The following is a 27,838-nucleotide window of genomic DNA, read 5'->3' as shown; positions in this document are numbered from 1 at the left end:
TAAAAAAGAAAAACATTTTCGAGTAAAATGTCATGAAAACTTAAACCTAGAATGAATAGCTAGGTTTTCAAGAGATGAACATTACAAAGAGATCGAATGATGTTCATTTATTTAAAACATGTAAATCCAGTTTTACAGAGCTAACCAAAAATTCCCTTGGATTTTATTGATGTCTTCATAAGAAAAAATAATATATGTAAAAAATGCATTCTTAATCTATAAGGCTTTGTGTACAGCATCTACAAAAACTTCCATGCTTACAATTGGTGTTTGTGGTGTTATGCCATGTCCCAGATTGGCAATGTAACGTGTCTTGCCAAATTTACGCACCATAGTTGTGGCCAGTTCACGAATTTCTTCAGGTGTCTTATACAGATCTTGAGGATCTAAATTACCCTGCAGTGTTATATTGGGGCCAACTTGTTTGCGTGCCTCCTCAGGATCAACGGTCCAATCCAAACTAATTACATCGTAACCAAAAGTTGCCTGTTCGGCCAGAGAGTGACCAGCACCTTTGGCAAAAATTGTCTGTAAGAAAAGACATAAAATCAAATTACAAAGTTTGACATAGGAACATTGAAATGCATACCATGGGAACCAACGGTATATTTTGTTCGGATAAACGCTGTTTTAATTTGCTGGCAATGTCCTTAAGATATGGTGCGCACCAAGTCAAAAATTCCTCCTTAGACAAGTGTTCGGCAGATGATTCGAAAACCTGTACCATTTGTGCTCCGGCCTTAACTTGCATCTCCAAATAATCAACGATAGAGGATGCTAGCATATCCAGCAACTTTTTGGAGTCATCTGTGTAATTTTTTAGCCAGGCCTTGGCTTTGGACATTGTTTTGCTGCCGCCTCCTTCAATCATATAACCCATTAATGTCCACTGGAAGTTAGGGTATCATAATTATTCCCTAAAATATCAATGAAAAATTGAATACTTACGGGAGCTCCAGTAAAACCCAATAAAGGCACTTTACCATCTAACATGTGGCGCATCATGGTAATGGCATCACCCACATAGGACAAACGTTCCACGGCTCCTTCGGGCTTAAGTTTTGCTAAATCAGCAGGGGTTTGCAAAGGTTCAGGAAATACTGGACCCTAAGAATTTTTAAATTATTACATTTTGCATATTTCAAATATAAAAAATACTCACCACACCAGGATGCATTTCCACGGTCATGCCAAATGCCTGGGGTATTACCAATATATCGGAAAATATAATCGATGCATCCAAATCAAAACGTCTCAGTGGTTGCATGGTAACCTCGCATGCCAACTCGGGTGTTCGACATACTGTGAAAAAATCATGTTCTTTTCGTACTTCTTGAAATTCTGGTAAATAGCGGCCGGCTTGTCTCATTACCCAAACTGGTACCCGGTCAACGGGTTCTCCTCGTGCTGCCTTCAATACGTTGTCATTTTTCAATGCTGGAAAATTCTGTTCAATTGCCGTGCAAAGCAACAACAAATTAAATAGATTAACAAATAGAATAATTTTATTCAATTCCGACATTATTATTTTTAATTAAACGCTTAATTCGCCCATTTTACATGTGATGTAATTTGACATTTTGTATGATTATCACCTATTTTCTTTTCTCTTTACCTTTGAATCCTTCATGTTTTTTCGGTGTTCCTTTATATGTGGACTTTTATTCGATATTTTGTTTATAATTTATGCTTCTGCTGCATGAATTAACAGTTTTTCATCTAGCTTTAATTATGTACTTGTGCATGTAATCGTGCTTTTTCTTGTTTTTATCAAAGTCGTGCACAATGTTTATAATGTCAATCAATCACAATAGTGGTGAGCCAAAGCAGAACAGCTGATTACTAGAAGAGGGTCACTTACACTATGTGACACAAAATTATTGGTAACTATAGGCCGGTTCATACTGGTGTTAAACAGGGAATATTCAAAAGCTTTCTACCGTTGTTATAACATTTTTATATTTTTAGCCAATTGTTGAAATAAATTTTATGACGATTTGTTTGAGGCGAGATATATACTAGCTTGAGTTGTTGTGTCAGCTGTGTCCGAACAATATATGCTGAAATAACAATTTTTCAGAACGGAGCCAAGAAAGAAAATGTTCAAAACGTTACAAAAATTATCCGCTATATTATTCTGATGTATTCGCCAGAAAAACTACCAATTTCCTTTTAGAAAATTTTGAACATCTATTGTACAAATTTTATTTTTTTACCCCATATTTTATGTACATTTAATTAGGAGTTTGCACTCGAGTTTTAAATCCAGTAAAGAGTAATAATGTGAACATATAGCTAGATTTTAAAACTAAAGGGAACCCAACATAATTACAGAAGGTAGAACAAAGCTACCACTTAAATACAATTTTTTTCTTTTGCTACCCTTTCGTTGCAAACTAGGTTCAAAATCTAGACATAAATGGGGTAACAAATAGTGCAATTTTGGATTAAAACTGTATTGACCTACTATTTTAGATTCAATCTTGTGGAATAATTCCGAATTTCCATTTTTGTTTCGCCGGTTTTTCCCCATATAATTTTGTTATTAAAAACAAACAAATCCAACTGTTGCATATTTAAAAATCTATTTGACACTATAAGACTCCAGCACAGAGTTGCATTTTTTCTAGTTTAATCAACCTTTCTTATTGAGCCATGCTATTATATACGTTTGTAGTTTTGCTTTTACCATGCGTTTACGTATACACAATGAAATTGTGCATTTAATGTGTGCAATGGTTTTTGGGCATCGACATTATCGTAGCGTTTAATAGTTTTTGCATATCTTTTCACCTCCTAATTGTACTGCGCTATAAACCCCTGTCAAATCAATCCCAAGTTGGTTATTTTGATTGATTAGTCAAAAGTCGATCTATCCGTCCCTAATAAACATAAAAGACAACAACAAAAGAAAGAACGAATAATTAGAGGAATAAAAGGAAAAAATCCATCCTATCAGCAGAACGCAAGTAAATTGCAGTCGTGTCAAAAATACATTAAAGTTGTGAGCTTATCAGAGTCGAGTACTCCACAAATAAATTTCGTCACAAAGGTAAGAGATTTGTTAACAAAAATAATGAAATTCGAATAACGAACTTTTTGTTTTTTGTTTTTTAATTAATTTAGACGCAAAAGTTAATATAAAACGAGAACATTTCTAAATAATAAAAATCATGGCTGATGAAGAGCAACCTCAACTTTTGGCTGGTCATCCACCGGCAGGTAAGTCAACGTTGATTTTTTGGATATTTTTAATGCGCATTAGAACATCATCGGCACCTACAAATGCAATAGCATAGTAGATTATGTGTATTTGTTTGTGTGTGTGTGCGCGCAAATGTTTCAAGTAATTGAGAAACGGATTTTGGAATGACTTCACAACAGTGTTGACCTTGAGGAATTTGTTAGGAGGGCAGTGAGAAGGCTGTTTTCCATTTCAAGTTAGTAGTATGATGTTAATCATAGTTTTTCTTTTTTTCGCTAATTACAGTTAAAGCTGGTGGCATGCGTATTGTCCAACACAAAACCCACAACTCGGAACGTCCAGCCAAAGATGCCGAAGATTGTACCGGTTTGACGGTAAATATTAAAATATTCATAAAAACATTCAATAAAATATTATTGTTTTTGCAGCAACCCGTTAGTGTCAATACCATGTCGGTTAGTGGTGCTCCGGTAAAAGGCAATGTGGATTACACGACCGAGGCCGTTCAGGTGGCCCATACCCCAAAACCACCAAATCATGTTTCGGTCAAACATCCCATAAACATTCAACAGCCTCGCAAGTGAATTTGAAGTCCATTGGTGGGTTTGTTCGTTTCCGAGAAACACATACAGAACAAGAAGATGGCCTACACCTAAATGGAACATTTATTTTTAGACAAAAGCTTTTTTTGAAAAATACATTCCTTTCATTCATATTTTTTTCTTTTTTTGTATACCGCCTAAATGTTCGTTCGAGTTTTTTCTTGTATTTATCTTAATATATCTATTTTTTTGGCAATTTAATGAAGAGAAAACTTAAGTTCTGCTAGGATAGAATCCTCACAAAAATACACAAATATTTTTTTTCTTAATGTTTGTAATAAAAAAAAAAAACAAAACAATAAATTTTGTAAGTAAAATAAAAAAAGGGTTTGTTTTTTAGTTTTGTTAAAGGAACCTAGGAGGCGTTTCACAATTTCTATAGAAGATTTAGAACAGCTTCAATGGGAGACTTTCAGACTTCCATATAGAAGACCAAGAGTTTGCAAATGTAAAATCAAATTTTCTTCAAATAAAAGACTGAGAGGTACCTAAATATAAAATGGGCTCTTAGAGGACCAGATGAGTCTTCTGATAGACCAAAACGTTTTAAAAAATGTCCACAGAAGCTTTTTATAGGAAAAGACCATATAAAAAGCAAAGATAGTTTTTAAGTATATCAGTAGGTCTTTCATATAGATTCTCTTGTTTTTATGACATTTTATATCATCAAATAGCCTGATTGTTCATCGGGAAAATGTCTTCTACTAGGAACATGAAATTTTATTATAGAAGTAGTATTTCTTTTAATGGAGAATCAGTAAATGTTGCTAGACTTAGTTTTTGTGAAGTTTAGTTTTACTGCAGTTTAGCACAGATAATTTAACCTTTAATTGTTAACCGGCTGATGTTCTAATGTAGCCGGCTTCCCTAGTCTACTAACCCCCTATAATCCGGAATATGGGGTACGTTATGGGGAGGTGGGAAAGTGAGGCGTTGGGACGATCGAGAAAAAAGAATTCTGATCAATAAGAGCCATTTTTGGAACATAAAATGATTCCTTTGATAGAAGACACGGAGGAATTCCAAATGGAGACAAATAGTTCCAGGTATTGTTTAAATGAAGGTCATACTTTTTATTAAAAAACACGAATAGATATTCTAATAGGAAATAAAGGAGATACCTTTGTCTTTTTAAAAGAAGGTCAATAGGTTATCTAGCCGAAGACTGATATTTTTTCTAAATACAGAGCAATACGTCATCGTATGAAAAATCAATAGGTATTTTTAAGAAAAGGCTGGTGGGCCTTCTTATGGGAGACGAGAAGAGCATAGGATACTCTTTCAGAAGAACATTGGGTTTCGTATTGAAGACTACAATTATTGAAAACTACAAGATCGTCTTATTAGATTCTATATAACACTATAAGACATTTTTATTATATATTTTATGACTATAAGACATTTTTTAGAATGTCACTTTGTCTTCTCACGAAAGGAAAAACGTATTTTCTGGAGAACATTAAGTTTTGTTATAGAAGATATAGACTATTTTTCGAGTATAACACGAGAACATTTTGAAAAATTGAATTTCTTATAAGATATCCCTGGTCCCCTTTAATGGCGTTTATTTGGAAGACCTTCAAGACTTTTATATATATTCAACTGTGAAAGGCAGAATCAGTTAAATTTATTAATTAAAAACAGCACTGATGTATGTAGGTATGTATATTGTATGTACATTTCTAAATATCTTCTATATTCCTTATCGTATTTCCAAAAATCATTATACACTTTCAGCAGCTTCAACAACCCAGCTACGTAGGGCAGCAACATCAGCATAGACGCCAGGATAGTTGGCATAGGCACAGCCATAACCCCAGGACACAACACCAACCAAAAGACCACCAGACACCAATGGACCACCAGAATCGCCCTGACATGAATCTTTACCCGCAGCAGCTGCACAGATCATGGTAGCTTTGATTTCGGCGCCATAACCATAAGTGGCTGAAGAGCACTGAGTACGGCCAACAATTTTCAAATCAATATATTTCAACTGGGTGGGCAAAGAATTGGAACCGGATTCTACGGTACCCCAACCAGAAACTGTGGCCTCAGCTCCATTGACCGGGGCAGTTGTGGCCAATGCAATTGGGCGAATCGTAGAGCTCATGGTCAGCGAGGAGGATAGACGTATAACAGCAATATCATTAACCATGGTTGAGGGGTTATAGCCTTCATGATTTTTAAATGCAGCAACGGACAACAGAACACCACCAGAGGTCCAATACGAAGAACCAGCACGTACCTTGAGCACAGATATCGATGCAACGTTTTGCAAACAATGGGCAGCGGTTACAATGACATTGGCCGAATAAATAGAACCACCACAGGAGTGTGAGCCACTGCGTTGCAATGAGATTTGCCAGGGGAAGGAGCTAATTGTGGTAAAGCTACCGCCCACAATGCGTCCATCCAATTGTGGCAGCATGCCCTGAGGCACGGCTGCACCGAAAGCACAGGCACAAGCCAATGACAGTATTATTAGGTATTTTAACATGCTGGGGCCGTGGAAGCTTGTTGAACAACTGAAGTCTTCAGCAGACGATCGTTGGTTTTTGTATTCATTATTATTAGAACAGCGAATTGAGTTGTATTTCACCACTCTTCAGCAGCAATGGATTTTACGTACAATTACGTAGAATTTTGGGGGAAAATCAGCGAGAGTGTCCACCGCCACCGCCACCACCACTTGAAACATTAATAATTTAAGATTCGAGTGATAAGATTAGTAGCAGCGTTTTGTTTGGTTTAAATTAAACAGCTTTATCAATTGACAAATGTATTTCCTTGTACAGGTGAACATGGTTCGAATGGCATTTGGGGTATTAATAGATTTATGCCTTATAGGAGTTTGATACTCCATAAATTAAAGAGAAAAACTGTAAGAGGCGTATACTTGGTGAATGGAAAATTGAGTTTGGATTGGTAAAGGATTCAAATGAGAAAAAATTCAATACCGTCTTGCTTTTCTTCCTTAAAATAAGTAAAGATTATATGGAACTTTTTAAGTATGAATATAAAAAAGCAATAAATTTAACTTAAAAGCCACACTTTTACATGAGCAAGGAATGAGTTCTTAGAATTAGACTAGAAGTTTTATTAAACTTTCCGAATAATAAGAATATAGATTCAATATGCAGGCTTTAAATTATCGCATTCAATATCGAGTTGCTTCGAAATTTTCATTTTTAAATAAAGTAATGCACATATTTTTCTATATCAAATGTGGTAATGTGCTCTAGTTCTCCTTTCTATGACATTTTTCCTTGTATACTGTATATTTAGGACTTCCATAATTTTCTTCCTCGAGAAACAAGTTCCACTTGTAAAAATAAGTAAAATGTATGTTTTTTTTAATCATCCACTTCCGCTGCTGCTTTATTCCATAAACGATTTCTGGTCTTAGCATTCATTTTATCCTGTTTGGTAATCGGCTTCAAATGGGCAGCATCCACAATGTCCCTGTAAAAGAATTGTATTTGAAATTAGAACTAGTCTAACAATCCCTGAGTACTTACTTGAATTCATCATAAGTTTTGGTATTATTCACGGCCCTCAGCTTGGCATCATTTCTCAGACAATGTAATTCACCCACTCGTATGCGTTCCAGACAAAGCTTGGATAGATGTTGTAACTCCTCGGCTGTTATTTCTTCATTAATGTTTGTGGAAAACATTTTGTACTGATCGATTGGAAAATTAATAAAAAAATAATAACAAACACAGGGATGTCTTGATTTGGAAAGTCAACAAAATATTCAAAGAGTTTCCATGGTAACCGAATATAAATTAAACACACTTTGAGGATATTCTTCAAGGGAACAAGCTTTCTAATAAAACATGATGCCGGAAAGAGAGCCAGATGTAGAATTGGGGCTAGAATTCCTTTCAGTAGATTGAAGAGGAAATGTTTGACCAAGTCTTCTGATGGAAGAGTTTTTATTATTGAAGACTAAAGGGCCATGAAAGGGAAGACTATTCTTCCTGTAGGTTCCTTCCTGTAGGGTTGAAGGTATTCAAATGGAAGATGTTGATGACATTCAATTCGAGGTCTTGTTTATCTTTTTTCTGTGATTTCAATCACAATAATGTATTTTGACTTGACGCCTTAAAGTATGTTGTATTTTTTAACACAAATGTAGGAAAGACGCTTTACTTATGACTCTAACATCGTGAGTATATTAGTAGCCATTATCGTAGCAATATTTTTAAATACTCAAATATTTTGCCTTTTTGTAAACGTTTTCTAATTTAAAAGTGCTACCCAAAGGCCCCCCCATTTGATTTTGACTACATTTTAACTGTTTGCAAAATAAAACCGGCATTGCCGAAAAAAAAAACAAACTTTTCCACCAATCATCTTTTGGCTGGACATATCTAATCTGAGTATACGTTGTAGTTATGTTATATCAGGCAAATCAGTGTATGCCTTTGGCGAAATATTAAACATGGCACCACGCACCAACTGAAGTACCCAACAGATAATATGGAGGCAGGTAACGGACAAAGGAAATAGAAATGATTGCAATCTCTTAGAATTATTTGCTATAAAAGCCCTGGCTTTGCGCTGAGAACTTCAGTAGTTGATTTTTACTCATCAACATGTTCAAGTTCGTAATTTTATTGTCGGCTCTTGCCTGCGCTTTGGGCGCCACCGTACCTGAGGGTATGTTGCCCCAATTGGATGGACGCATTGTTGGCGGTGCTGCTACCACCATCAGCTCCTTCCCCTGGCAAATCTCTTTGCAACGTTCCGGCTCCCACTCCTGCGGTGGTTCCGTCTACTCTAGCAAGATCATTGTCACCGCTGCCCATTGCTTGCAATCCGTTTCTGCTTCCGTCTTGAAGGTTCGTGCCGGTTCTTCCTACTGGAACTCTGGCGGTACCTTGGTTTCCGTTGCCGCTTTCAAGAACCACGAAGGTTACAACTCCAAGACCATGGTTAACGATATTGCTGTCATCCGTTTGTCCTCCTCCTTGACCATGAGCTCCACCATCAAGGCTATTGGTTTGGCCTCCACCGCTCCTGCTAATGGTGCTTCTGCCTCCGTCTCTGGTTGGGGTACCCAAACTTCTGGCTCCTCCTCCATCCCCAGCCAATTGCGTTATGTCGATGTTAAGATTGTTGGCCGCACCCAATGTGCTTCCTCCACCTATGGTTATGGCTCTGAAATCAAGGCTAGCATGATCTGTGCCTACACTGTTGGTAAGGATGCTTGCCAAGGTGATTCCGGCGGCCCATTGGTCTCTGGTGGTGTCTTGGTTGGTGTTGTCTCCTGGGGTTATGGCTGTGCCTACACCAACTACCCTGGTGTCTATGCTGATGTTGCTGCCCTCCGCTCCTGGGTTGTTAGCGCTGCTTCATCTGTTTAAAAATAGAATTACGAACTTTAATAAAAAAATTCGTTATGTCTTTTAACTAAAATATTTGAAATTGTTTTATTACTTCTGGATCATAAGGGGAAATATTCCCGATTCTGAGGGATATAACTATTGGTCTTTTCCTGAACTGCAAGAATGTACAATTTTTTAACACGATAACCAATTTTCCTTTTATGATATCGGAAAAAATTGTAAAACTATTACAGTTTTGCAGATTCTAGATCAGAGCATTAGGATCTTAAAGAAAGTCTAGATATTCCGAACAAACATAAAAATATTTTTCATGAGGCCAGCCAGTATACCTATCTGACTAGTAAATTTATTGCCAAAATTTAGATTTGAAATTCAAAGAGAGTCAAATCACAATGGTTTAAAAACTACTAGGTTCATTATCAAATTGTTGACATAAGTAGTCTTCTTATCCGAACATTTATAGGCCTTAGACAGGGGGTATAAGGTGAGAATACATTAAAGGTGAGGATACATAAAACAATTTTTTTGACTGGCTTAAGTCATCGACTGGCTTCAAAGGAGCGTAGTGCCAAAATCGAACTAAGTCAACCTAAAACTTCCTTATTTCTCTACAAAGAAGCCAGGCGATGACTTAAGCCAGTCAAAAAAAAAAAAAAAAAAACCATCTCTGTACTCTCACCTTAAGTTCTTTTTTGACTCTCTTAATTCATCGGCTGGCTTTTTCGTAAATGAGTTTTAGGATGTTTTCTATGTCAATTTAGCGATGTGCGATTTAAGATTTTTTTTGGAGTTTTAGTTACATTTTTAACCCGAATATGTTCCCAGAAATATACTTGCATAGAACTGTCAATATAGTTCTAGCATAGTCCCCATATTACGCCACCTCTTGATATTCGGTATTTTAATGATTTTAGCGACATTATTTACCGGCATTTTTTCAAATTTGGTATTTGAAGCTCTTAATATATACTAAAACCTATGACAGAAATTTATCTTTGCAGGTCCAGGTCTTCGTATAGCCCCAATATAACGGTATCTCCCGATACTCGGTATTTCAGTGATTTTAGCGACATTATTCACCGGAATCATTCCAAATTTGGTATTTAAAGTTCGTAATTGATACTACAGCCTATGACAGAAAATTGTCTGTACAGGTCCACATCTTCGTACAGCCCCCATATAACGGTACCTCCCGATATTCGGTATTTTTGTAATTTTAGAAGACATTATCCACCGGAATTATTTCCAATTTCGTAGTTGAAGTTCGTAATTGATACTAGAGCCTATGACAAAAAATTGTCTGTGCAGGTCCCCGTCTTCGTATAGCCCCCATACAATAGTACCCTCCTGAATACCGTATTTTGATGATTTTAGCGACATTATTTGCCGGAATTACTTCAAATTTGGTATTTTAAGTTCGTAATGGATACTACAGCCTATGACAGAAAATTGTCTGTGCAGGTCTACGTCTACGTATAGCCCCCATATAACGCTATCTCCCGATATTCGGTATTTTAGTGATTCAAGCGACATTATTTCAAATTTGGTATTTGAAGTTCGTAATGGATAGGACAGCCTATGACAGAAAATTGTCCGTGCATGTGCACGACTTTGTATAGGCCCCATATAACGGTATCTCTCTGAATTCCGTATTTTTATGATTTTAGCGACATTATTCCCCGGAATTGTTTCAATTGTACAAATTGCTTCCAAATGTTAGAGGATATTAATTCGGCCGAGCCGAACTTACTGCTTTTTCATTTGTTTTCATTGAACATTAATTTATCTTTTTAGCTCTAGGTCTTTTGTTAGGCGCCATGCATTTAGTTCTTTGGCTTACTGAAAATTGTATTTCTCATTCATTAACTTGCCTGTGTTGTAGTCAGCGCCTCTATACCTTTTTCTCATTAATGATCGTTCCAATGTTTACATAATCCACATAATCCAAGCCTTTTTCGAAAATCACTGTAAATGTTCGCAATCAAATGTTGCCAGATCTTTATCAGATTATTTCATTCTGAAGTGGGTAAAACTACGATTTGAGAGAAAATTCCCAATCGCAGCAATGTTCAGATAAACACAACACAGACGCGTGGACATTACCACCAACAATTTTGGGACACATTGATATCGGAGCACACTTCGTACATCAAGTCCCGTCTGTTTTAAAGCATAAGTAGATATGTTTTGGTCTGGTAATCTTCAAGTACTTTTTCTATGTGTGGAAATTTTGTTGCTATCTATGGCAATTATCTACGCACAATTCGCTATAAAACAAACAGTTTATCCGCCAACAGGTCAGTACTAACTCATCAACATGTTGAAGTTCGTAGTTTTGTTGTCTGCCGTCGCTTGCTGTATGGGCGCCGCCATCCCCGATGGCATGTTGCCCCAATTGGATGGCCGCATTGTTGGCGGTGTTGCAACCACCATCAACTCCTTCCCCTGGCAAATTTCTTTGCAACGTTCCGGTTCCCACTCCTGCGGTGGTTCCGTTTACTCTGCCAAGATCATTGTCACCGCTGCCCATTGCTTGCAATCCGTTTCCGCCTCGGTGCTAAAGGTTCGTGCTGGTTCTTCCTATTGGAGCTCTGGCGGTACCTTGGTTTCCGTTGCTGCTTTCAAGAATCACGAAGGTTACAACTCCAAGACCATGGTTAACGATATTGCTGTCATCCGTTTGTCCTCCTCCTTGACCATGAGCTCCACCATCAAGGCTATTGCCTTGGCTTCTACCGCTCCCGCTAATGGTGCCGCTGCTTCCGTATCTGGTTGGGGTACCACCTCCTTCGGCTCTTCCTCTGTCCCCAGCCAATTGCGTTATGTTGATGTTAAGATTGTTGGCCGCACCCAATGTGCCTCCTCCACCTATGGTTACGGTAGTGAAATTAAGGCTAGCATGATATGTGCCTACACTGTCGGTAAGGATGCTTGCCAAGGTGATTCCGGCGGCCCATTGGTCTCCGGTGGTGTCTTGGCCGGTGTTGTTTCCTGGGGTCAAGGTTGTGCCTACACCAACTACCCCGGTGTCTATGCTGATGTTGCCGCCCTCCGCTCCTGGGTTGTTAGCGCTGCTTCATCTGTATAAATAATTTTAGGAATAAAATAAATTTCATAAACTTTTTTTTATAAAAAATATTTTGAAGTTTAAATTTTTTATGAGTTTTCTTGGAGTCAGGCATGGAAAATTTTATGAAAGCGAATTGGGGTTGGGTTTTAGGGTGAGAATACATAAAACGCTTTTTAGACTGGCCTAAATCATCGGCTACCTTCTTCGAAAAAGAAGAGAGAAGTGTAGGGCCAAAATCGAACTAAATCAACCTAAAATTGCATTGTTCCTTTACGGAGAAGACAGCCGATGACTTAAGCCAGTCTAAAAAACGTTTTGTGTTTTCTCACCTATATTCTTCGGATTTATTCTTCGGATTTAAGTTCTGGCATCCCTTTATGGGAATCTTGCCGTCGTTTCCCCTTATAAAGGTGAGAGAACATAAAAACCTTTTTTGACAGGCTTAAGTCATCGGCTGGCTTCTTCGTAAAAAAACATATAAGTTTTAGGTTGACTTAGTTCGATTTTGACCCTACGCTCCTTTGGTTTTTTTACAAATAAGCCAGCCAATGACTTAAGCCATTCAAAATAGCGTTTTATGTTCTCTCACCTTTATAAGGGGAAACGAGGTCAAGATTAAGTGCTGTCTGGTATCTCTGTATGATATGTGACAGAATATGCCATGCAAAGACAGAATATGCCATGCAAAAACTTCAAGCTGCCTTTGTGCCCACACCTTAAATCCAAAGAATAAAGGTGAGGATACATATTCTCACCTTAATTTGTCATTAATACACCAAGCCATGATGCCAAGTGTGCCAGGATGACAAAATATTTGGTAGAAAATTAATTACATTTTTTGCCAGTTGTACGTCCATACCAAAGGTACACCTACAAAGTATACATTTGACAACGAAAGGACATCAAGTACTGAAAATGGCATTCCCATGAGACTATCTTTGTAATTATACCATGAATTGAGAGCAATGTTTCCAAAACTGGTAACCTTAAAAAAATCGAGAATCTTACAATAATAGCTTACATAAGGTTGGCCAATACGATCATCTGACATCTATGTTTGTTGTCAAAATATATATAATTGTGGTTTGAAATTAAAAGAGAAAGCTGAGTTTATTGCCAAAATCAGTCTTCCTTGCCGACTTTATAGAGACCTTGCTTATAAGAAAGACTTTTTTAAATATGGAAAATGTAAATCAAGTTTTGAATACCATTCTGAAATTATGAATTTCCAAAAATTTAAACTAAAATGATAATTCTGATATTAGCCAGTGGTCCGTTTTTTTTTGCTAAAAGAACAAAGGAATAGGTAAAGCTATTTGAAATTCGGTGCAACTTGGAAATTAGGTAATTCTAAGTTTATTTGTTTTTTTTAAGAACCCATTCGGTTAGAAATATTATTTTTATGAATTTAGGTTTTCATACTTGAAACGATTTTGAATAAAGACCTAAAAATGTCCAAATATGCCTAAAAATGTTCGGAGTATATAGCATTTGCTTAGGACTTTAATATAGCTTATGAAAAAATCCGCAAGGATAACAAATATTTCCCTTTCCCTTTACGATAAAAAAATAAAACACTTTCAAATATTTTAGTTTAAAAACTTAACGAATTTTTTTTTATTAAAGTTCGTAATTCTATTTTTAAACAGAGGAAGCAGCGCTAACAACCCAGGAGCGGAGGGCAGCAACATCGGCATAGACACCAGGGTAGTTGGTGTAGGCACAGCCATAACCCCAGGAGACAACACCAACCAAGACACCACCAGAGACCAATGGGCCACCGGAATCACCTTGGCAAGCATCCTTACCAACAGTGTAGGCACAGATCATGCTAGCCTTGATTTCAGAGCCATAACCATAGGTGGAGGAAGCACATTGGGTGCGGCCAACAATCTTAACATCGACATAACGCAATTGGCTGGGGATGGAGGAGGAGCCAGAAGTTTGGGTACCCCAACCAGAGACGGAGGCAGAAGCACCATTAGCAGGAGCGGTGGAGGCCAAACCAATAGCCTTGATGGTGGAGCTCATGGTCAAGGAGGAGGACAAACGGATGACGGCGATATCGTTAACCATGGTCTTGGAGTTGTAACCTTCGTGGTTCTTGAAAGCAGCAACAGACACCAAGGTACCGCCAGAGCTCCAGTAGGAAGAACCAGCACGAACCTTCAACACCGAGGCGGAAACGGATTGCAAGCAATGGGCAGCGGTAACAATGATCTTGGCAGAGTAAACGGAACCACCGCACGAGTGGGAACCAGAACGTTGCAAAGAGATTTGCCAGGGGAAGGAGTTGATGGTGGTTGCAACACCGCCAACAATGCGGCCATCCAATTGGGGCATCATACCATCGGGGATGGCAGCTCCCATACAGCAGGCGACAGCAGACAATAGAATTACGAACTTGAACATGTTGATGAGTTAGTATCAACTACTGAATAATTCGCACCCACCATGTCCATTTTATAGCATAAAATTTGAAGATATTGCTCAAAGATAATTGAAATCTTCCATACATTGAAGTACTAGCACTTGAAGATTAGGCCGATCCAAATGTATGTCTACCGTTTTTTACAAATTGAGCAAAAAAAACTAATGACGTTGAAGTGTAGATTAGATTCGAGAGCATCGACTTGAAATATGTATATACAAGTATTCGGTGCACGGTTTAAAATTCCGTCTGGCATTATCAGCATATACGCTAAGCAGCTTTTGCAGGACCGGGACACAGAACACTTGGATGAAATAAACTGGAGTTTTTGGCAGTGATCGTAGTAATCGTTTATTCAATGTGTGGCGTTAGATTACATTTTTTCGGAAAATATTGTAAAATAGTTGAAGTTAGTAAAAATCGGCGTAACTGGCATCTATGAACAGTCTATGAATGACAGAGGAGCAGTGGAATATTGCCGTCGTTTTTCCTCTTTATTTGCCAAGGGGTTTATGCATCATCATCTTAAGAATGCATCGCTCGCAATCACCCTTCGCCAATGATTTTATCCATAGATCATATGTGGCGCCCAACACAACTCAATCAATAGCGAAAAATAATTTAATTATTCAATAATCTACGAATAATAGGAATGGCCCAGTACTCCTTATTTTTCAATAATTTCTACAACAATTTATTGGTTGCTAATGATGGTAAAAAAAAATCTGGTCCAACGACGGAAAAAAATAACTTTTCATACAAAATGGACCAAAAATCGAGTTAATTGAAAGGCTAAGAATGTATCGGTCGTCATTACCCCTTGTCTATGGCTGATAAATGTTATACCAAATGTTGGTTAAATTATTTACAAAATGGCGCCCAACGCATGGCAAACAGTTGAAAATAATTAGTTTAATGTTCAGTGTATGAAATCCTCCCAGAAATTTCCAAAAAAAAATCTCTTTATATTTAGTGTTCTGCAACTAAAAGGCTTGTCTGAGTACTGGATAATTGGAATATTTTCTACAAAATATTATTGAAAGCCTGTGATGTTAAATTATTGATCGAACAAATTAAAAGAATGATTTTTTTTTTTTTAATGGGTCAACAAATTTTAGATTTTAAGGGGCGACAACGTCGTTTTGCTAAAAAACGTCCGTTCCGAAAGTCCGCGATGGTGACTCAACAGATTTTTAAAACTATTTCCAAATATGCATGTGTGAACGAATCTGAAATTCTTTAAGGTGTGGGGACATTTGCAGCTTGACATTATGGATGGGCATATTAATGTCAAATTAGAAGGGAAAACAATGGCAGTGTTCGAGTGCGGCTCTGGCATCCCTTTATGATATGCTACAAAAAAGTTATGCCAAGACCTCAAGCTGCTTATGTACTTCCATTACAAAAAATTTTTGCCCCTGACGTTTTTGAAAATTTTGACAAATTTCGGTTTCGAAAATTGTATAGCTTTTCCAGGTAATACATGATATGGCTTAGGAACTCTTTAGAAATGCTTTCAAAATCTACACTATAGTATCGGAAAGTTATTTGAAAATACTGATTAAAATTCACCTACAAGCAGCTGGATGTTCTTTCAAAATTTTCTTAAAAATTTTAATTGAATGATCTTCCAAAATACACGTAGAATTCAAAGTTCAAAGGTATGAAAAGATTCACTTAAAATCGAATTTCTATGATGTTCTAATATACACCTAAAATTGGAAGTTCAAGGATACATTCAGGGACCACCAAAGAAACCATATTCTGGTATCTAAAAATTCTACAAAAAATACTCCTCAACAACTAAGTTTAAGGATCTTCAAACAAACACTTAATAATCCAAGATCGAGAAGATTCTAAAAAATACTTTTAAAAGTTCAGCTTCCAGGTTCAGTTCTTCAAATATTCTCTGAAAATTTCAAGTTCAAGAATCGTTTAAATATTAAAAAATAGACTTAAATATTAAAGTTAAAGGATCTTCAAAAATAATTTAAAAAAAATACACCTTCAATGTTCTGAAAGTTCTTCTTAAAAATCCAAGTTCAAGCACTTAAAAGTTCTTGAAAAACTCTTTAAAATCCACATTCAAAGATCAGAATGTTGTTGGCACGTACTCTTAAAAATCCACATTGATGGAGCTGGAAGTTCTCCAAAAGAACTATAGAAATCCCCGTTTAATAGTCTGGATGTAATAAAAAAATTAGCTCAACAAAATTTCATATCCGTTTCATTATCCTCCAAAAAAAATTGTTTAGAAATCTAAGGCTAATACTACAAAATTTATTTAATAAATTCTTTAAAACTAAACGACTAGTAATCGAAAGGCCCCAACAAATTCGTATTTTCATCTCTGAAAGAATAAAAGATTCTTATATTACCCAGACCCAAGGCCTATAGAAGGTCGGCCAATAAACCAATGTGGCAACCAAGTTTGCAGTCAAAAACATAATTTTGATGTGAAGTCAAGTTGCAATGATGTGAAAACTACAAAATTTATTGTCAAAATAATCTTCTTGTCCGACCTTATATAGGCCTTGATCCAGACCCAATGCTTTGAAAATAATATGTAAAATCCCAATGACTAGGGGCTTAATTTTTAAAAAAGGAGAGAATTGTCAAAGGAAAAATGTTATCAACAAAAGATTTTTGATTTCATATTTTCATGGAACTAGAATCTAGACCCAGTGATCTTAACATTCTTTAATTTTTTTCCAAATTTTCAGTTCAATCCGTAAATTTTATTTTTAAATGTTGAAGCTATGAGAAATTCCAAAAACAAAGAAACAACCTAAAAATTATTTTAATGCTCTTCTTTGAATGGGTCATTGTTATACCATCAGTAGGCCTATAAACGGAGCAACTCCTCCGAATACAAGATTGGATGACCATTTAGAAAATTCAAGAGATATCCAATTTGTTGGCGGCAAAATAGACCATTTGTGGGAATATGGTAGTGGAAGGATGGGCCAAAATATGATTAACTTTAATGAGGCATAAATATTTTTCCTATATCAAAATTCCAAAACTCAAATCATAGAAATTATGGCTGGTCGTACAATATCTTTGAACCATTTTGTATTACCTCAACCTTTTATCAGGCCTATTACCCATTTTCAGTTATAAAATAAAAAAACTGCGAAAAATTTTTGATTAATGTAAAGAAATATCGAAAATTTATTTAAGTTCGTAATTAAATTTATACAGAGGAAGCAGCGCTAACAACCCAGGAGCGGAGGGCAGCAACATCAGCATAGACACCAGGGTAGTTGGTGTAGGCACAGCCATAGCCCCAGGAGACAACACCAGCCAAAACACCACCAGAGACCAATGGGCCGCCAGAGTCACCTTGGCAGGAATCCTTACCAACAGTGTAGGCACAGATCATGCTAGCCTTGATTTCAGAGCCATAACCATAGGTGGAGGAAGCACATTGGGTGCGGCCAACAATCTTAACATCGACATAACGCAATTGAGTGGGGATGGAGGAGGAGCCAGAAGATGTGGTACCCCAACCAGAGACGGTGGCGGCAGCGCCATTAGCGGGAGCGGTGGAAGCCAAGGAAATAGCCTTGATGGTGGAGCTCATGGTCAAGGAGGAGGACAAACGGATGACGGCGATATCGTTAACCATGGTCTTGGAGTTGTAACCTTCGTGATTCTTGAAAGCGGCAACGGAAACCAAGGTACCGCCAGAGTTCCAGTAGCTGGAGCCAGCACGAACCTTCAAGACTGAAGCGGATACGGATTGCAAGCAATGGGCAGCGGTGACAATGATCTTGGCAGAGTAGACGGAACCACCGCAGGAGTGGGAACCGGAACGTTGCAAAGAGATTTGCCAGGGGAAGGAGTTGATGGTGGTAGCAACACCGCCAACAATGCGTCCATCCAATTGGGGCAACATACCCTCAGGTACGGTGGCGCCCAAAGCGCAGGCAAGAGCCGACAATAAAATCACGAACTTGAACATGTTGATGAGTGAAAATCAACTACTGAAATGTTCGCCCACTACATGGCGTTTATATACTAACTCCCTGGCAGATAATGGCCATAGATAATCTCTTTAATCTCTAACAATCCGCAACGGCACACTTCAGACGTTATAGTTTTGAAAGTGTATACAAAAATAGGTACGCAAGTCATAAGATTATCCAATAACTCTTTGCCCTGATATATTCATTCATGCCTTCATTCCTTAATTAAGGTGGCGAATTGGCAGTAGACAGCTGTCAGAAAAAAATCCCTTATCTATTCTCACTTTAAGGTATAAACACGACCATTATTTCACAGCTAATAACAGAGTCGAGCATAAAGATGAAATAGGTTCTGAAAACCTATTCCAATTTATAGAAAATATTTTAAGATTAGTTACAAGAAGATTATATTTAGATCAAATAGTTCTGCATTTTTGATGAAAAAATTTTGCAGATTACGCCGTAACAACAATAAACAACTTTCTCCTTTTCCGTTTTTTCATTTCACAATTTCCTAGAACCAGAATTGAGCTCTTCGTCCTTATGCACCTTAGCTGTGAAGGTCTTGTAAACCAAAAACTTTGGACTTTATCGCATTTATTTTTGTAGAACTTTCAAAACTAGAAAATCTAAAAATAATTTGCTTTCCATATCTTAAGTGTGCCGTTGCGGATTGTTAAAGATTAAAGAGATTATCTATGGCCATTATCTGCCGGGGAGTTAGTATATAAACGCCATGTAGGGGGCGAAAATTTCAGTAGTTGATTTTTACTCATCAACATGTTCAAGTTTGTGATTTTATTGTCGGCTCTTGCCTGCGCTTTGGGCGCCACCGTACCTGAGGGTATGTTGCCCCAATTGGATGGACGCATTGTTGGCGGTGTTGCTACCACCATCAACTCCTTCCCCTGGCAAATCTCTTTGCAACGTTCCGGTTCCCACTCCTGCGGTGGTTCCGTCTACTCTGCCAAGATCATTGTCACCGCTGCCCATTGCTTGCAATCCGTTTCCGCTTCCGTCTTGAAGGTTCGTGCTGGCTCCAGCTACTGGAACTCTGGCGGTACCTTGGTTTCCGTTGCCGCTTTCAAGAACCACGAAGGTTACAACTCCAAGACCATGGTTAACGATATCGCCGTCATCCGTTTGTCCTCCTCCTTGACCATGAGCTCCACCATCAAGGCTATTTCCTTGGCTTCCACCGCTCCCGCTAATGGCGCTGCCGCCACCGTCTCTGGTTGGGGTACCACATCTTCTGGCTCCTCCTCCATCCCCACCCAATTGCGCTATGTCGATGTTAAGATTGTTGGCCGCACCCAATGTGCTTCCTCCACCTATGGTTATGGCTCTGAAATCAAGGCTAGCATGATCTGTGCCTACACTGTTGGTAAGGATTCCTGCCAAGGTGACTCTGGCGGCCCATTGGTCTCTGGTGGTGTTTTGGCTGGTGTTGTTTCCTGGGGCTATGGCTGTGCCTACACCAACTACCCTGGTGTCTATGCTGATGTTGCTGCCCTCCGCTCCTGGGTTGTTAGCGCTGCTTCCTCTGTATAAATTTAATTACGAACTTAAATAAATTTTCGATATTTCTTTACATTAATCAAAAATTTTTCGCAGTTTTTTTATTTTATGACTGAAAATGGGGAATAGGCCTGATAAAAAATAGATCGAAGGTAATACAAAATGGTTCAAAGATATTGCACGACCAGCCATAATTTCTATGATTTGAGTTTTGAATTTTGATATAGGAAAAATATTTATGCTTAATTAAAGTTAATCATATTTTGGTCCACCTCTACTACCATATTCCCACAAATGGTCTATTTTGCCGCCAACAAATGGATATCTCTTGAATTTTCAAAATGATCATCCAATTTTGTATTCTGAGGAGTAGCTCCGTTTATAGGCCTACTGATGTATTAACAATTACCCATTCCAAGTAGAGCATAAAAATAATTTTTAGTTTGTTTCTTTTTTTTTGATTTTCTCATAGCTTCAACATTTAAAAATAAAATTTACGGATTGAACGGAAAATTTGGACAAAACAAAAATTGAAAAAATGTTAAGATCACTGGGTCTAGATTCTAGTTCCATGAAAATATTAAATCAAAACTCTTTTGTTTATAACATTTTTCCTTTGACATTTCTCTCCTTTATAAAAACTGGTCTTTCAACATTTTCATTGAACAAAAATTGAACGCCTAGTCATTGGGCTTTTACATATTATTTTCGAATATGTTCAAAGCATTCGGTCTGGATCAAGGCTAATATAAGGTCGGACAAGAAGATTACTTTTGACAATAAATTTAGAAGTTTTTGCATCTCTGCGACTTGACTTTCTTTGAAATTCACATCAAAATTATGTTTTTGACTGCAAACTTGGTTGCCACATTGGTTTATTGGCCGACCTTCTATAGGCCTTGGGTCTGGATAACATCAGAATCATTGATTCGTTTATTATCCATAATATAAGAATTTTTTTGAGGACTTTCAGTTACTAGTCGTTTAGTTTTAAAGAATTTATTAAATAAATTTTGTAGCATTAGCCTTAGATTTCTAAACAATTTTTTTGGAGGATAATGAAACGGATATGAAATTTTGTTGAGCTAATTTTTTTATTACATCCAGACTATTAAATGGGGATTTCTATAGTTCTTTTGAAGAACTTCCAGCTCCTTCAATGTGGATTTTTAAGAGTACGTGCGACCAAAATTCTGGTCTTTGAATGTGGATTTTAAAGAGTTTTTCAAGAACTTTTAAGTGCTTGAACTTGGATTTTTAAGAGTACTTCTGAAGAACTTTCAGAACATTGAAGGCGTATTTTTTTTAAAATTACTTTTGAAGATCCTTTAACTTTAATGTTTAAGTCTATTTTTTAATTTTTTAACGATTCTTGAACTTGAAATTTTCAGAGAATTTTTGAAGAACTGAACCTAGGAGGTGAACTTTTAAATAGTATTTTTAGAATCTTCTCGATCTTGGATTATTGAGTGTATGTTTGAAGATCCTTGAACCTAGTTTTTAAGGAGAATTTTTTTTGTAGAATTTTTAGTTACCAGAATATGGTTTCTTTGGCGATCCCTGATTGTATCCTTGAACTTTCAATTTGAGGTGTATATTTGAACATCCTTGAAATTCGATTCTAAGTGAATCTTTTCATACCCTTGAACTTAGACTTTATCGTGTATTTTGGAAGATCATTCAAATAAAATTTTTAAGAAAATTTTGAAAGAACTTCCAGCTGCTTGGACGTGAATTTTAATTAGTATTTTGAAATAACTTTCCGATATTAGAGTGTGGATTTTAAAAACATTTCTAAGGAGTTCCTAAGACATATCATGTATTACTCGGAAAGAGCTATGCAATTTTCGATAGCGAAATTTTTCAAAATTTTCAAAAATGTCAAGGGCAAAAATTATTTTTATTGAAAATACATAAACAGCTTGAGGTCTTGGCATGACATTTATGTAACACATCATAATGGGATGTCAGAGCCATACTTGAACACTGCCATTGTTTCCCTTATAATTTGACATTAATATGCCCAGCCATATTGTCGAGCTGCAAATGTCCCCCACACCTTAAAAACTTCCAGATTCGTTCACATGCATATTTGGAAATAGTTTTGAAAATCTGCTGAGCCAAGATCCCGAATTTATTTTTGGGAACTAACGTTGTCCACCCTCAAAAATTTTACATATTTTGGCCTATTTTTATAAAAAAAACTCATTATTTTCGTTCATCGACCAAATGCTTTAACATCACAGGCTTCCAAATAATATTTGTAGATATTATTGCAAAATATCCAGTACTCAGACATGGTAAGTACCTACAGTACACTGAACATTGAAAGGATTTTGTTTTAGAAATTTCTGGGGAGATTACATACACTGAACATTAAACTAATTGTTCCCAACTGGCTGTCTTGCGTTGGGCGCCATTTGATATATGATTTATCCAATATTAGGTATATTATTTACCAGCACAACCATAGGCAGGGGGTAATGGCGACCGATACTTTCTTAGCTTTTCAGTTAACCCAATTTTGATCCTATTTTAATTGAAAAGTTAATTTTTTCCGTTGTTGGACCAGATTTCTTACCATCACAGGCACCCACAAACCTTTTGTAGAAATTATTGCAAAATATGGAGAACTGAGACACACTTATTATTTGTATTTCATTGAATGTTAAAATTATTGTTCTCATTTGATTGCCTTGTGTTGGGCGCCATTTGCTACATAGTGTACTGGATCTGTCATAGGTGAAGGGTAATTGTGTCTTTTACTGGTCTTACCACTGAAACACCAATGGGAACACAAGCATTACTATTTGCGAAAAACATTTGAAAAATACGCTCTAATTCAAATGAGGCTTAGGCTACCTATATTTTCTCGAAACAAGAATACAATACTGCCCATGTGTGTTTCTTTCACCTTTGTCCTTCCCATCCCAGAGAAAATCGAAAGTGGGCGTTCAATAAAATTTTGGCAAAAGATTTTTGTCATTAATCCACTGCAAAAGTATGCCACTGCTTCAAATACCTGCGATTAGCTTTTCACAGTTGATAATACCAACATTTGTGACAGTTAGATGACAGGTTCGTATGGCTAATTTGCCGACAATGAGTTGTGCGATTTTTTATTTGGCAAAATATTAGATAATCCATATCAGGTACTTAAGAAATTGCGCAGTATTTTTTGGGGGGTTTGGGTCATCAATTGTTAGTGGATTATAAAAGCGATTTTGTTGGTATTGGAGACCAGTAGTTGATTCTAGTGCATCAACATGTTCAAATTTGTAATTCTGTTATCGGCCCTTGCCTGTGCCTTGGGCGCCACCATACCTGATGGTATGTTGCCCCAATTGGATGGACGTATTGTGGGCGGTGTTGCCACCACCATCAACTCCTTCCCCTGGCAAATTTCGTTGCAACGTTCCGGCTCTCACTCCTGCGGTGGTTCTGTGTACTCTGCCAAGATCATTGTTACCGCTGCCCATTGCTTGCAATCGGTGTCCGCTTCGGTGTTGAAGGTTCGTGCTGGCTCCACCTATTGGAACTCTGGTGGTACCTTGGTTTCTGTTGCCGCCTTCAAGAACCATGAAGGTTACAACTCCAAGACCATGGTTAACGATATTGCCGTCATCCGCCTGTCCTCCTCCTTGACCATGAGCTCCACCATCAAGGCTATTGGTTTGGCTACTGTGGCTCCGGCTAATGGTGCTTCTGCCTCGGTGTCTGGTTGGGGTACCCAATCGTATGGCTCCTCCTCCATTCCCACCCAATTGCGTTATGTCGATGTCAAGATTGTTGGTACCACCCAATGTGCCTCCTCTTCGTATGGTTATGGTTCGGAAATCAAGGCTAGCATGATCTGTGCCTACACTGTTGGTAAGGATGCTTGCCAAGGTGATTCCGGCGGCCCATTGGTTTCTGGTGGTGTCTTGGTTGGTGTTGTCTCTTGGGGTTATGGCTGTGCCTACACCAACTATCCTGGTGTCTATGCCGATGTTGCTGTCCTCCGCTCCTGGGTTGTCAATGCTGCCAACTCTGTTTAAATTACGCTATGAATAATGAAATACGATCAGATACTTTAATTATTTTTTGTTTTTTTATTATGGGTGGAATCGTTAAAGGCCAAGCAAATGTAGAACATGTTACCACTTATGAAAAATCGGCAAGGTCTTCTGTAAGGGTCTTCTGTAAGAAGAATTTTGGGTTCATATGGTCCCATAAATATTATCCTTAAAAATGTCTATTATAAAATATTCCTCAAGTGCCTGTTTTGAGGGCCCCTGAAATCCCTTCAAATGCCAGAAAATGCCTAGAAAATTCACTGGCGTATGAGTATTGTCAGCATGTATACGTCATATGGAACCCAGCCCTTATTATCCAGTAATCATGATCATTATTAATAATTTTTGGTTTTTAAAGCCTATCAAATGAGCCCGATGAGAGCCCCTGAAATACCTTTAAATGCCTAGAAACTATGTTGGCGCATGAGTGTTGTCAACATGTATACGCCCTATGGAACCCAGCCTTTATTAACCGGAAATCATGAGAATTATTAATAATTTTCTGTTTTTAAATTCCTTTAAATGTTTTTTTTTTGAAAATATTAGGATTTTTCAGATTTAACTAAAAGGACAAGGTGCTGAAATTTTAGTTCCATATCCAGAGCCTATTTCTTTCACTACATTTAATAGAATATCACCATGGGACTGTAAGGCATACATTGCTGTTATCTGCAATGCAGGAGGCATGGGATTCCACAATCGCAACACCTTAAAATTTATGGTTGATGTTATCGGTTATTTTGTAACTAAATACCACCAATGACAAACAACTAACAAATTGATCCCCCACCCTGGTTCTGGATGTCTTACTGCTTCCATGTGTATAAATACAAGAGGTTTGAGGCTTCGGCGAAAGTAATATTTATTTGTTTTAAGAAAAAATGTTAAAAGTATTAATTTTACTTGCCTCTATAACCTCGATTCTAGGGGCTGGCATTTCTGAGGGCATGCTGCCTCAATTGGATGGTCGAATTGTGGGAGGTGTTGCCACAACCATTGATTCTCATCCCTGGCAAATCTCCTTGCAACGCAGTGGTTCGCATTCCTGTGGTGGCGCCATCTATGCGGCAAATGTTGTGGTCACATCAGCCCATTGTTTGCAGCAGGTTACCGCCTCAGTTCTGAAGGTTCGTGCTGGATCCTCGACATGGAATGAAGGTGGAATTTTGTTGTCGATTGCCGCCTTCAAGGCTCACGAAGGTTTCAGTTCCTGGACAATGGTCAATGATATAGCTGTGCTGCGTCTAAGTTCTTCCCTGAAGTTTGGTTCCACTATACGGCCAATAGGTTTGGCCACCAAGGTTCCATTGCACGGTGCAGCAGCTGTTGTCTCGGGTTGGGGTACCCAATCTTTTGACTCTGGTTCTTTGGCTGACACCTTACAATATGTGGAGGTTAGTATTGTAAGCGCTGCGTCTTGTGCTTCACCTGTTTATGGTTATGGTTGGCAAATTCAACCCACAATGATTTGTGCCTATGGCAAGGGCAAGGATGCCTGTCAAGGTGACTCCGGGGGGCCATTGGTGTCGGGTGGTCTCTTGGTGGGTGTTGTTTCCTGGGGTTGTGGTTGTGCCTTTGCCAATTATCCAGGCGTCTATGCTGATGTGGCTGCCCTGCGACCCTGGATTATTAGGGCAGCATCTTCGTTATGAGTGAAAATTATTTACAAATAAAAATTATCACTGATAAATAAATACCGCCACATTTTGCAAATTCATGCTGTTCTTTGTCCATCCATCAGTACCAGCTGACGTATACGTTACGTCAACACCCATACGCCCTGAAGTACATTATTTAAATATCATCTAAAATCGGCTGCATTATTTTTAGATCTTTATTTTTTCTGTCTTTCTTTTTTCAAAGTAAATTCTAATCTTATCTGATGACGACACCCGAGTATTGGAATTTCCCTCTATTTTAAAGCCAAAAGTGTTGAAGTGTTTTCTTTTCGCCAAATCAGATAATTATGTCTAGTGTCATTTTATTAAACATTTTATTATCGAGATACTCCAACTGGTTAGGACTGATTTGGCAGAAAGCCATTGTTATATATTTAGCATAGGTGGAGTGTTCAAAATACTTCGAGATGTATTTCGGGGTCTTTAGCTATTATTTGTGATCACTTTTTTAGGCATGAATTATTGCAAACTTTAAAATGGCCATAACTCCTTAAATATTGACATTTCGGGGTTTTTAGCTATTATTTGTGATCACTTTTTTGGGAAGGAATTATTGCAAACTTTAAAATGGCCATAACTCCTTAAATATTGACACTTCGGGGTTTTTAGCTATTATTTGTTATCACTTTTTTAAGCACGAAGTATTGCAAACTTTAAAATGGCCATAACTCCTTAAATATTGACATTTCGGGGTTTTTAGCTGTTATTTGTGATCACTTTTTTAGGCATGAATTATTGCAAACTTTAAAATGGCCATAACTCCTTAAATATTGACATTTAGCTATTATTTGTGGTCACTTTTTTGGTAAGGAATTATTGCAAACTTTAAAATGGCCATAACTCTTTAAATATTGACATTTCGGGGTTTTTAGCTATTATTTGTGATCACTTTTTTAGGCATGAATTATTGAAAACTTTAAAATGGCCATAACTCCTTAAATATTGACATTTCGGGGTTTTTAGCTATTATTTGTGATCACTTTTTTAGGCATGAATTATTGCAAACTTTAAAATGGCCATAACTCCTTAAATATTGACATTTCGGGGTTTTTAGCTATTATTTGTGATCACTTTTTTAGGCATGAATTATTGCAAACTTTAAAATGACCATAACTCCTTAAATATTGACATTTCGGGGTTTTTAGCTATTATTTGTGATCACTTTTTTAGGCATGAATTATTGCAAACTTTAAAATGGCCATAACTCCTTAAATATTGACATTTCGGGGTTTTTAGCTATTATTTGTGATCACTTTTTTGGGAAGGAATTATTGCAAACTTTAAAATGGCCATAACTCCTTAAATATTGACATTTCGGGGTTTTTAGCTATTATTTGTGATCACTTTTTTGGGAAAGAATTATTGCAAACTTTAAAATGGCCATAACTCTTTAAATATTGACATTTCGGGGTTTTTAGCTATTATTTGTGATCACTTTTTTAGGCAGGAATTATTGCAAACTTTAAAATGGCCATAACTCCTTAAATATTGACATTTCGGGGTTTTTAGCTATTATTTGTGATCACTTTTTTGGGAAAGAATTATTGCAAACTTTAAAATGGCCATAACTCTTTAAATATTGACATTTCGGGGTTTTTAGCTATTATTTGTGATCACTTTTTTAGGCAGGAATTATTGCAAACTTTAAAATGGCCATAACTCCTTAAATATTGACATTTCGGGGTTTTTAGCTATTATTTGTGATCACTTTTTTGGGAAAGAATTATTGCAAACTTTAAAATGGCCATAACTCTTTAAATATTGACATTTCGGGGTTTTTAGCTATTATTTGCCATAACTCCTTAAATATTGACATTTCAGGGTTTTTAGCTATTATTTGTGATCACTTTTTTAGGCATGAATTATTGCAAACTTTAAAATGGCCATAACACCTTAAGTATTGACATTTCGGGATTTTTAGCTATTATTTGTGATCACTTTTTTAGGCAT

The 27,838-nt window shown here is 37.2% G+C and overlaps 11 protein-coding genes across 12 annotated transcripts; 6 read left to right on the top strand and 5 right to left on the bottom strand.

Moving 5' to 3' along the window:
- Positions 1-91: 91 nt before the first annotated feature.
- On the bottom strand, positions 92-1,818 carry LOC131802878 (uroporphyrinogen decarboxylase-like). Of its 2 annotated transcripts, XM_059123601.1 has the most exons (5): positions 1,616-1,818; positions 1,163-1,447; positions 949-1,107; positions 590-889; positions 92-528 (listed from the first exon to the last, which is right to left on the bottom strand). In XM_059123601.1, the coding sequence occupies exons 1-5, from the start codon at positions 1,628-1,630 to the stop codon at positions 217-219; spliced, it is 1,071 nt and encodes a 356-aa protein (XP_058979584.1). In that variant the 5' UTR covers positions 1,631-1,818; the 3' UTR covers positions 92-216. The 2 variants fall into 2 exon arrangements, with proteins under 2 accessions (XP_058979584.1, XP_058979583.1); XM_059123600.1 differs by lacking the exon at positions 1,616-1,818 and having other exon boundaries at positions 1,163-1,595.
- Positions 1,819-2,895: 1,077 nt separating this feature from the next.
- Positions 2,896-3,920, top strand: LOC101889941 (death-associated protein 1). The gene is made up of 4 exons (XM_005187649.4): positions 2,896-3,052; positions 3,127-3,222; positions 3,491-3,579; positions 3,634-3,920. Exons 2-4 carry the CDS (start codon positions 3,174-3,176, stop codon positions 3,787-3,789), a joined length of 294 nt encoding a protein of 97 aa, XP_005187706.1. The 5' UTR covers positions 2,896-3,052; positions 3,127-3,173; the 3' UTR covers positions 3,790-3,920.
- Positions 3,921-5,459: 1,539 nt separating this feature from the next.
- Positions 5,460-6,402, bottom strand: LOC109613443 (trypsin alpha-4). Its single transcript, XM_020038255.2, has one exon. It carries the CDS (start codon positions 6,305-6,307, stop codon positions 5,531-5,533), a length of 777 nt encoding a protein of 258 aa, XP_019893814.1. The 5' UTR covers positions 6,308-6,402; the 3' UTR covers positions 5,460-5,530.
- Positions 6,403-6,945: 543 nt separating this feature from the next.
- On the bottom strand, positions 6,946-7,758 carry LOC101891774 (coiled-coil domain-containing protein 103). Its single transcript, XM_005187660.4, has 2 exons — positions 7,329-7,758; positions 6,946-7,272 (listed from the first exon to the last, which is right to left on the bottom strand). Exons 1-2 carry the CDS (start codon positions 7,484-7,486, stop codon positions 7,164-7,166), a joined length of 267 nt encoding a protein of 88 aa, XP_005187717.1. The 5' UTR covers positions 7,487-7,758; the 3' UTR covers positions 6,946-7,163.
- A 617-nt stretch (positions 7,759-8,375) lies between these two features.
- LOC109613440 (trypsin alpha-4) lies at positions 8,376-9,236 on the top strand. The gene has a single exon (XM_020038248.2). The coding sequence runs from the start codon at positions 8,412-8,414 to the stop codon at positions 9,180-9,182; it is 771 nt and encodes a 256-aa protein (XP_019893807.1). The 5' UTR covers positions 8,376-8,411; the 3' UTR covers positions 9,183-9,236.
- Positions 9,237-11,457: 2,221 nt separating this feature from the next.
- On the top strand, positions 11,458-12,252 carry LOC101889259 (trypsin alpha-4-like). Its single transcript, XM_005187645.3, has one exon. The coding sequence runs from the start codon at positions 11,482-11,484 to the stop codon at positions 12,250-12,252; it is 771 nt and encodes a 256-aa protein (XP_005187702.1). The 5' UTR covers positions 11,458-11,481.
- Positions 12,253-13,819: 1,567 nt separating this feature from the next.
- Positions 13,820-14,670, bottom strand: LOC131802876 (trypsin alpha-4-like). Its single transcript, XM_059123599.1, has one exon. It carries the CDS (start codon positions 14,644-14,646, stop codon positions 13,876-13,878), a length of 771 nt encoding a protein of 256 aa, XP_058979582.1. The 5' UTR covers positions 14,647-14,670; the 3' UTR covers positions 13,820-13,875.
- A 3,138-nt stretch (positions 14,671-17,808) lies between these two features.
- On the bottom strand, positions 17,809-18,667 carry LOC109613438 (trypsin alpha-4). Its single transcript, XM_020038245.2, has one exon. The coding sequence runs from the start codon at positions 18,630-18,632 to the stop codon at positions 17,862-17,864; it is 771 nt and encodes a 256-aa protein (XP_019893804.2). The 5' UTR covers positions 18,633-18,667; the 3' UTR covers positions 17,809-17,861.
- A 720-nt stretch (positions 18,668-19,387) lies between these two features.
- On the top strand, positions 19,388-20,240 carry LOC131802873 (trypsin alpha-4). Its single transcript, XM_059123597.1, has one exon. It carries the CDS (start codon positions 19,417-19,419, stop codon positions 20,185-20,187), a length of 771 nt encoding a protein of 256 aa, XP_058979580.1. The 5' UTR covers positions 19,388-19,416; the 3' UTR covers positions 20,188-20,240.
- A 3,155-nt stretch (positions 20,241-23,395) lies between these two features.
- LOC131802861 (trypsin alpha-3-like) lies at positions 23,396-24,230 on the top strand. Its single transcript, XM_059123571.1, has one exon. The coding sequence runs from the start codon at positions 23,421-23,423 to the stop codon at positions 24,189-24,191; it is 771 nt and encodes a 256-aa protein (XP_058979554.1). The 5' UTR covers positions 23,396-23,420; the 3' UTR covers positions 24,192-24,230.
- An 821-nt stretch (positions 24,231-25,051) lies between these two features.
- LOC131800543 (trypsin alpha-like) lies at positions 25,052-25,922 on the top strand. The gene has a single exon (XM_059123570.1). It carries the CDS (start codon positions 25,091-25,093, stop codon positions 25,859-25,861), a length of 771 nt encoding a protein of 256 aa, XP_058979553.1. The 5' UTR covers positions 25,052-25,090; the 3' UTR covers positions 25,862-25,922.
- Positions 25,923-27,838: the final 1,916 nt, after the last annotated feature.

Source organism: Musca domestica, unplaced genomic scaffold (genome assembly GCF_030504385.1).
Source record: "Musca domestica strain aabys unplaced genomic scaffold, Musca_domestica.polishedcontigs.V.1.1 25, whole genome shotgun sequence".
Classification (NCBI taxonomy): Eukaryota; Metazoa; Arthropoda; class Insecta; order Diptera; family Muscidae; genus Musca; species Musca domestica.
This window is presented reverse-complemented; position numbering and strand designations above follow the sequence as displayed.